This window comes from Oncorhynchus tshawytscha, unplaced genomic scaffold (genome assembly GCF_018296145.1).
Source record: "Oncorhynchus tshawytscha isolate Ot180627B unplaced genomic scaffold, Otsh_v2.0 Un_contig_1009_pilon_pilon, whole genome shotgun sequence".
NCBI classification, from domain to species: domain Eukaryota; kingdom Metazoa; phylum Chordata; class Actinopteri; order Salmoniformes; family Salmonidae; genus Oncorhynchus; species Oncorhynchus tshawytscha.
The window spans coordinates 20001-30000 of NW_024609692.1; the positions used below are offsets into that span (position 1 = coordinate 20001).

General features: G+C 45.0%; 1 protein-coding gene across 6 annotated transcripts in view; it reads left to right on the forward strand.

Annotated features, from left to right (window-relative positions):
• mad1l1 (mitotic arrest deficient 1 like 1) overlaps positions 1–10000 on the forward strand; it is a 142787-nt gene that overhangs the window by 17789 nt on the left and 114998 nt on the right. For all 6 annotated transcript variants that reach the window (XR_006082597.1, XR_006082598.1, XR_006082599.1 and 3 more), the window contains 2 exons: positions 4916–5002; positions 9359–9503. Coding sequence is in view for 3 of the 6 variants with exons in the window: in XM_042316982.1 (XP_042172916.1) it covers positions 4916–5002; positions 9359–9503 (232 nt within the window). In the remaining 3 variants the exon portion in view is untranslated. The remainder of the gene's footprint in view (positions 1–4915; positions 5003–9358; positions 9504–10000) is intronic.

Genomic DNA, 10000 nt, shown 5'->3' on the forward strand with positions numbered 1-10000 from the left:
TTTTTCAGTCTCTCGGTCCCAGCTTTGATGCACCTGTACTGACCTCGCCTTCTGGATGACAGCGGGGTGAACAGGCAGTGGCTCGGGTGGTTGATGTCCTTGATGATCTTTATGGCCTTCCTGTAGCATCGGGTGGTGTAGGTGTCCTGGAGGGCAGGTAGTTTGCCCCGGTGATGCGTTGTGCAGACCTCACTACCCTCTGGAGAGCCTTACGGTTGAGGGCGGTGCAGTTGCCATACCAGGCGGTGATACAGCCCGCCAGGATGCTCTCGATTGTGCATCTGTAGAAGTTTGTGAGTGCTTTTGGTGACAAGCCGAATTTCTTCAGCCTCCTGAGGTTGAAGAGGCGCTGCTGCGCCTTCTTCACGATGCTGTCTGTGTGAGTGGACCAATTCAGTTTGTCTGTGATGTGTATGCCGAGGAACTTAAAACTTGCTACATTACCCCCCCCCTCTCTCCCATACGATACTCTCACATAGCATTACCCCCTCTCTCCCATACGATACTGATACATAGCATTACCCCCCCCTCTCCCATACGATACTCTCACATAGCATTACCCCCACTCTCTCCCATACGATACTCTCACATAGCATTACCCCCTCTCTCCCATACGATAATCTCACATAGCATTTACCCCCCTCACATAGCATTACCCCCTCTCTCCCATACGATAATCTCACATAGCATTACCCCCTCTCTCCCATACGATACTCTCACATAGCATTACCCCCCTCTCCCATACGATACTCTCACATAGCATTACCCCTCTCTCTCCCATACGATAATCTCACATAGCATTACCCCCCTCCCATACGATACTCTCACATAGCATTACCCCCCTCTCCCATACGATACTCTCACATAGCATTACCCCCTCTCTCCCATACGATACTGATACATAGCATTACCCCCTCTCTCCCATACGATAATCTCACATAGCAATACCCCCCTCTCTCCCATACGATAATCTCACATAGCATTACCCCCCTCTCTCCCATACGATAATCTCACATAGCATTACCCCCTCTCTCCCATACGATAATCTCACATAGCATTACTCCCCCTCACATAGCATTACCCCCCTCTCTCCCATACGATACTCTCACATAGCATTACCCCCTCTCTCCCATACGATACTCTCACATAGCATTACCCCCCTCTCTCCCATACGATAATCTCACATAACATTACCCCCCTCACATAGCATTACCCCCTCTCTCCCATACGATAATCTCACATAGCATTACCCCCCACTCTCCCATACGATAATCTCACATAGCATTACCCCCACTCTCCCATACGATAATCTCACATAGCATTACCCCCACTCTCCCATACGATAATCTCACATAGCATTACCCCCTCTCTCCCATACGATACTCTCACATAGCATTACCCCCCTCTCTCCCATACGATAATCTCACATAGCATTACCCCCCCCTCTCTCCCATACGATACTCTCACATAGCATTACCCCCTCTCTCCCATACGATAATCTCACATAGCATTACCCCCCTCACATAGCATTACCCCCTCTCTCCCATACGATAATCTCACTTAGCATTACCCCCTCTCTCCCATACGATACTCTCACATAGCATTACCCCCCTCTCTCCCATACGATAATCTCACATAGCATTTACCCCCCTCACATAGCATTACCCCCTCTCTCCCATACGATACTGGTACATAGCATTACCCCCCTCTCTCCCATACGATACTGGTACATAGCATTACCCCCTCTCTCCCATACGATACTCTCACATAGCATTACCCCCCTCTCTCTCACATAGCATTACCCCCTCTCTCTCCCATACGATACTCTCACATAGCATTACCCCCTCTCTCTCCCATACGATACTCTCACATAGCATTACCCCCTCTCTCCCATACAATAATCTCATAGCATTACCCCCTCTCTCTCACATAGCATTACCCCCCTCTCTCCCATACAATACTCTCACATAGCATTACCCCCTCTCTCTCACATAGCATTACCCCCTCTCTCCCATACGATAATCTCACATAGCATTTACCCCCTCACATAGCATTACCCCCTCTCTCCCATACGACACTGATACATAGCATTACCCCCTCTCTCCCATACGATACTCTCACATAGCATTACCCCCTCTCTCTCACATAGCATTACCCCCCTCTCTCTCCCATACGATACTCTCACATAGCATTACCCCCCTCTCTCCCATACGATACTCTCACATAGCATTACCCCCCTCTCTCCCATACAATACTCTCACATAGCATTACCCCCTCTCTCTCCCATACGATAATCTCACATAGCATTACCCCCCTCACATAGCATTACCCCCCTCCCATACGATACTCTCACATAGCATTAGCATAGCATTAGCATAGCAACCATAGCATAGCAACCATTAATAAACTGTCACGGTGTTTAACAGGGTAGTAACCACTAATACACAGGGTAGTAACCATTAATACACAGGGTAGTAACCAGTAATAAACTGTCACGGTGTATAACAGGGTAGTAACCACTAATACACAGGGTAGTAACCAGTAATAAACTGTCACGGTGTATAACAGGGTAGTAACCATTAATACACAGGGTAGTAACCAGTAATAAACTGTCAGTGTTTAACAGGGTAGTAACCATTAATAAACTGTCACAGTGTTTAACAGGGTAGTAACCAGTAATACACAGGGTAGTAACCAGTAATACACAGGGTAGTAACCATTAATACACAGGGTAGTAACCATTAATACACAGGGTAGTAACCAGTAATAAACTGTCACAGTGTTTAACAGGGTAGTAACCATTAATAAACTGTCAGTGTTTAACAGGGTAGTAACCAGTAATACACAGGGTAGTAACCAGTAATACACAGGGTAGTAACCAGTAATACACAGGGTAGTAACCACTAATAAACTGTCAGTGTTTAACAGGGTAGTAACCATTAATAAACTGTCAGTGTTTAACAGGGTAGTAACCAGTAATAAACTGTCACGGTGTTTAACAGGGTAGTAACCATTAATACACAGGGTAGTAACCAGTAATAAACTGTCAGTGTTTAACAGGGTAGTAACCAGTAATACACAGGGTAGTAACCAGTAATAAACTGTCACGGTGTTTAACAGGGTAGTAACCATTTAATAAACTGTCACGGTGATTAACAGGGTAGTAACCATTAATAAACTGTCAGTGTTTAACAGGGTAGTAACCAGTAATACACAGGGTAGTAACCAGTAATAAACTGTCACGGTGTTTAACAGGGTAGTAACCATTTAATAAACTGTCACGGTGATTAACAGGGTAGTAATCACTGCTCCAGACTGTGTAATTTGAGAAGGGAAGCTGGTGGAAATCATTTTAATAGTTTGTCTTTAAGGGCTTGAAAGAATAGAATCTTCCGGAGAGTTTAGATTCAGCAATTTTCGCAAATGGCACCTGATTCCCTATGGACCCTGGTCAAAAGTAGTGTTCTATATAGGGAATAGGGCTCTGGTCTATAGTAGTGTTCTATATAGGGAATAGGGCTCTGGTCTATAGTAGTGTTCTATATAGGGAATAGGGCTCTGGTCAAAAGTAGTGTTCTATATAGGGAATAGGGCTCTGGTCTATAGTAGTGTTCTATATAAGGAATAGGGCTCTGGTCTATAGTAGTGTTCTATATAAGGAATAGGGCTCTGGTCTATAGTAGTGTTCTATATAGGGAATAGGGCTCTGGTCTATAGTAGTGTTCTATATAGGGAATAGGGCTCTGGTCTATAGTAGTGTTCTATATAGGGAATAGGGCTCTGGTCTATAGTAGTGTTCTATATAGGGCTCTGGTCTATAGTAGTGTTCTATATAGGGAATAGGGCTCTGGTCTATAGTAGTGTTCTATATAAGGAATAGGGCTCTGGTCTATAGTAGTGTTCTATATAAGGAATAGGGCTCTGGTCTATAGTAGTGTTCTATATAGGGAATAGGGCTCTGGTCTATAGTAGTGTTCTATATAGGGCTCTGGTCTATAGTAGTGTTCTATATAGGGAATAGGGCTCTGGTCTATAGTAGTGTTCTATATAGGGCTCTGGTCTATAGTAGTGTTCTATATAGGGAATAGGGCTCTGGTCAACAGTAGTGTTCTATATAGGGAATAGGGTGCTTCTTTAGTAACCGACGGTGTTGGTTAATTGAGCTGCTGTATTCGAGCTCCATCAGTTAAGCTTTAGGACTGGAGACTGGAGCACTTTGACAAGCTGTGTGATCTCTTTAGAACCTACCCATATGTCTGTTCTCTCACACTAATTATTCCTCATCTCTCTTCCCTCTGTCCTCCTCTCTTCCCTCTCTCCTCCTCTCTTCCCTCTCTCCTCCTCTCTTCACTCTCCTCTGATCTCTCTTCCCTCTCTCCTCCTCTCCTGCTCTCTCTTCTCTCTGTCCTCATCTCTCCTCCTCTCTTCTCTCTGTCCTCATCTCTCCTCCTCTCTTCTCTCTGTCCTCATCTCTCCTCCTCTCTTCTCTCTGTCCTCCTCTCTCCCCTCTCTCCTCCTCTCTCTTCCCTCTCTCCTCCTCCTCTGATCTCTCTTCCCTCTGTCCTCCTCTCTCCTCCACTCCTGCTCTCTTCCCCCTGTCCTCCTCTCTCCTCCACTCCTGCTCTGTTCCCCCTGTCCTCCTCTCTTTCCTGCTCTCTGTCTCAGCAGGGTAGGAGGTTGCTCTCTGTCTCAGCAGGGTAGGAGGTTGACGTGGTTTATCAGAATGTCTAATCCATGACGTCTGTCTCTCTGAGCTCTATGGATAAACATGCAGTGTGTTAACTGTGTGTTGTGTCCCCTACAGCACACCAGAGGATCTGTCCTCCTCTCTGTCCTCTGTCCTCCTCTCTGTCCTCCTCTCTGTCCTCCTCTCTCCTCTGTACAGTGTGTTAACTGCGTGTTGTGTCCCCTGCAGGACACCAGAGGATCTGTCCAGAGAGGTGATTCAGATCCAACAACGAGAGATCGCTGTCAAACAACACAACTACACTCTCACCAGCAGGTAACACACACATCATGATGCTGCATCAGCTTCTTCATATGCCACACCTGGATTGATTATCTTGGCAAAGGACAAATGCTCACTAATAGGGATGTCACTTTAACGTTTTAAGTTATATATTTGTTCTGTTTAGTTAGCGTGCTATAGAACTATAGGTATCAGATGCTCTGTTAGCGTGCTATAGAACTATAGGTATCAGATGCTCTGTTTAGTTAGCGTGCTATAGGACTATAGGTATCAGATGCTCTGTTAGCGTGCTATAGAACTATAGGTATCAGATGCTCTGTTTAGTTAGCATGCTATAGAACTGTAGGTATCAGATGCTCTGTTAGCGTGCTATAGAACTATAGGTATCAGATGCTCTGTTAGCGTGCTATAGAACTGTAGGTATCAGATGCTCTGTTAGCGTGCTATAGAACTGTAGGTATCAGATGCTCTGTTAGCGTGCTATAGAACTGTAGGTATCAGATGCTCTGTTTAGTTAGCGTGCTATAGAACTGTAGGTATCAGATGCTCTGTTTAGTTAGCGTGCTATAGAACTATAGGTATCAGATGCTCTGTTTAGTTAGCGTGCTATAAGACTATAGGTATCAGATGCTCTGTTTAGTTAGCGTGCTATAGAACTATAGGTATCAGATGCTCTGTTTAGTTAGCGTGCTATAGAACTGTAGGTATCAGATGCTCTGTTAGCGTGCTATAGAACTATAGGTATCAGATGCTCTGTTTAGTTAGCATGCTATAGAACTATAGGTATCAGATGCTCTGTTTAGTTAGCGTGCTATAGAACTATAGGTATCAGATGCTCTGTTTAGTTAGCGTGCTATAGGACTATAGGTATCAGATGCTCTGTTAGCATGCTATAGAACTGTAGGTATCAGATGCTCTGTTTAGTTAGCGTGCTATAGAACTGTAGGTATCAGATGCTCTGTTAGCGTGCTATAGAACTATAGGTATGATGCTCTGTTAGCGTGCTATAGAACTATAGGTATCAGATGCTCTGTTAGCGTGCTATAGAACTATAGGTATCAGATGCTCTGTTTAGTTAGCATGCTATAGAACTATAGGTATCAGATGCTCTGTTAGCGTGCTATAGAACTATAGGTATCAGATGCTCTGTTTAGTTAGCATGCTATAGAACTATAGGTATCAGATGCTCTGTTTAGTTAGCGTGCTATAGAACTGTAGGTATCAGATGCTCTGTTTAGTTAGCGTGCTATAGAACTGTAGGTATCAGATGCTCTGTTAGCGTGCTATAGAACTCTAGGTATCAGATGCTCTGTTAGCGTGCTATAGAACTATAGGTATCAGATGCTCTGTTTAGTTAGCGTGCTATAGAACTATAGGTATCAGATGCTCTGTTTAGTTAGCGTGCTATAGAACTGTAGGTATCAGATGCTCTGTTAGCGTGCTATAGAGGTATAGGTATCAGATGCTCTGTTAGCGTGCTATAGAACTATAGGTATCAGATGCTCTGTTAGCGTGCTATAGAACTATAGGTATCAGATGCTCTGTTTAGTTAGCGTGCTATAGAACTGTAGGTATCAGATGCTCTGTTAGCGTGCTATAGAACTATAGGTATCAGATGCTCTGTTAGCGTGCTATAGAGCTATAGGTATCAGATGCTCTGTTAGCGTGCTATAGAGCTATAGGTATCAGATGCTCTGTTAGCGTGCTATAGAACTATAGGTATCAGATGCTCTGTTAGCGTGCTATAGAACTATAGGTATCAGATGCTCTGTTTAGTTAGCGTGCTATAGAACTATAGGTATCAGATGCTCTGTTTAGTTAGCATGCTATAGAACTGTAGGTATCAGATGCTCTGTTTAGTTAGCATGCTATAGAACTATAGGTATCAGATGCTCTGTTTAGTTAGCGTGCGGTATCAGATGCTCTGTTTAGTTAGCATGCTATAGAACTGTAGGTATCAGATGCTCTGTTTAGTTAGCATGCTATAGAACTATAGGTATCAGATGCTCTGTTAGCGTGCTATAGAACTATAGGTATCAGATGCTCTGTTTAGTTAGCATGCTATAGAACTATAGGTATCAGATGCTCTGTTTAGTTAGCGTGCTATAGAACTGTAGGTATCAGATGCTCTGTTTAGTTAGCGTGCTATAGAACTGTAGGTATCAGATGCTCTGTTAGCGTGCTATAGAACTGTAGGTATCAGATGCTCTGTTTAGTTAGCGTGCTATAGGACTATAGGTATGATGCTCTGTTAGCGTGCTATAGAACTATAGGTATCAGATGCTCTGTTAGCGTGCTATAGAACTATAGGTATCAGATGCTCTGTTTAGTTAGCATGCTATAGAACTATAGGTATCAGATGCTCTGTTAGCGTGCTATAGAACTATAGGTATCAGATGCTCTGTTTAGTTAGCATGCTATAGAACTATAGGTATCAGATGCTCTGTTTAGTTAGCGTGCTATAGAACTGTAGGTATCAGATGCTCTGTTTAGTTAGCGTGCTATAGAACTGTAGGTATCAGATGCTCTGTTAGCGTGCTATAGAACTCTAGGTATCAGATGCTCTGTTAGCGTGCTATAGAACTATAGGTATCAGATGCTCTGTTTAGTTAGCGTGCTATAGAACTATAGGTATCAGATGCTCTGTTTAGTTAGCGTGCTATAGAACTATAGGTATCAGATGCTCTGTTAGCGTGCTATAGAACTATAGGTATCAGATGCTCTGTTAGCGTGCTATAGGACTATAGGTATCAGATTCTCTGTTAGCGTGCTATAGGACTATAGGTATCAGATGCTCTGTTTAGTTAGCGTGCTATAGGACTATAGGTATCAGATGCTCTGTTAGCTTGCTATAGAACTGTAGGTATCAGATGCTCTGTTTAGTTAGCGTGCTATAGAACTACAGGTATCAGATGCTCTGTTAGCGTGCTATAGGACTATAGGTATCAGATGCTCTTTTAGCGTGCTATAGAACTATAGGTATCAGATGCTCTGTTTAGTTAGCGTGCTATAGGACTATAGGTATGATGCTCTGTTAGCGTGCTATAGAACTGTAGGTATCAGATGCTCTGTTTAGTTAGCGTGCTATAGAACTATAGGTATCAGATGCTCTGTTTAGTTAGCGTGCTATAGAACTATAGGTATCAGATGCTCTGTTAGCGTGCTATAGGACTATAGGTATCAGATGCTCTGTTAGCGTGCTATAGGACTATAGGTATCAGATGCTCTGTTTAGTTAGCGTGCTATAGGACTATAGGTATGATGCTCTGTTAGCGTGCTATAGAACTGTAGGTATCAGATGCTCTGTTTAGTTAGCGTGCCCCCCCAGCTCTCCTTCTTTCTCTCCCCCTCCTTCCCCCTCCCCAGCTGTCCTTCTTTCTCTCCCCCTTTCCCCCTCTCCTTCTTTCTCTCCCCCTCCTTCCCCTTCCCCAGCTCTCCTTCTCTCTCCCCCTCCTTCCCCTTCCCCAGCTCTCCTTCTTTCTCTCCCCCTCCTTCCCCTTCCCCAGCTCTCCTTCTTTCTCTCCCCCTCCTTCCCCAGCTCTCCTTCTTTCTCTCCCCCTCCTTCCCCAGCTCTCCTTCTTTCTCTCCCCCTCCTTCCCCAGCTCTCCTTCTTTCTCTCCCCCTCCTTCCCCAGCTCTCCTTCTTTCTCTCCCCCTCCTTCCCCAGCTCTCCTTCTTTCTCTCCCCCTCCTTCCCCAGCTCTCCTTCTTTCTCTCCCCCTCCTTCCCCAGCTCTCCTTCTTTCTCTCCCCAGCTCTCCTTCTTTCTCTCCCCCTCCTTCCCCAGCTCTCCTTCTTTCTCTCCCCCAGTAGTGTGGGTTTGATCTAAATAGTCAGACAGCTAATTAGACTCATCTTGACTTCGTTAGTACCGCTACACTAATCCCCAGCATAGAGGTGTGTGTTTCTGTGTGTGTTTGTGCTCGTCGTTAGCTAACGAGCTACCCTCTCTTGATCCATACGGAGCTAATTATGAAATATAACACTGTTTAGAAGCACTAGATAACGAGGAGAGATGGAGTGCAGGGGGAGGGTGGAGAGGGAGGAGGAGGAAGCCGGAACGAGAAGGACTGAGGAAAGTAGAGAGAACAGGGAGGATATCTCTCCTTCCTCTGTGTTCACTTCCCTTCACTGATTTGAAAGGAAATGAGGTTTAGTGAAGCCTGGTGGAAGCTTCCTCTTGTTCATTCCTCCCAATCCAATGCTTTAAGATTAGTGGGAAGCAGTGAACAGGTGCACACTTAGGGACAATGTATAATTAATGGAACGCACCCATTAAGAGGGACTGAAGAGAAAGAGGGGGGGGTTTAGAGTCCCCCCTTGTCCTTCTCCCCCAGGCTGGCCTCCAGGCGGAGCTGTTGTCTACATTCTAAAGCTCTCTCTCCCCCCCAGCTGTAGGTCAGTGGAGCGTTCTAAGGCTGACCTCCAGGGGGAGCTGTTGTCGCTACGTTCTAAAGCTCTGGAAGAACAGAAGAAGAGGGAGACCCAGGAATCACTGGTCAGACGACTACAGAAGAGAGTGTTGCTGCTCACCAAGGTAGTGTGTGTTTGTGTGTCAGATGAACTGGTGGAAACTACTGTCTCTGTGGCCGTTCTGAAGGAAGTCAAGAGGTAGTTTAGCGAGCTGACGCTAACTACAGTAGACTTTATCATTGCGCTAACGCTAGTTAGCATTTTTGTTAGATAGCAACTGCCTTCAAACTGCCCGTGGAGACCATCTACATGGTATCCAGGAGTTCATGTGACTCTGGGGAAGTAGATTAAGGGCCCCTACCAGTATCCTGACATCCCCTTTAAGGAGGCTCAGACCATCTACATGGTATCCAGGAGTTCATGTGACTCTGGGGAAGTAGATTAAGGGCCCCTACCAGTATCCTGACATCCCCTTTAAGGAGGCTCAGACCATCTACATGGTATCCAGGGGTTCATGTGACTCTGGGGAAGTAGATTAAGGGCCCCTACCAGTATCCTGACATCCCCTTTAAGGAGGCTCAGACCATCTACATGGTATCCAGGAGTTCATGTGACTCTGGG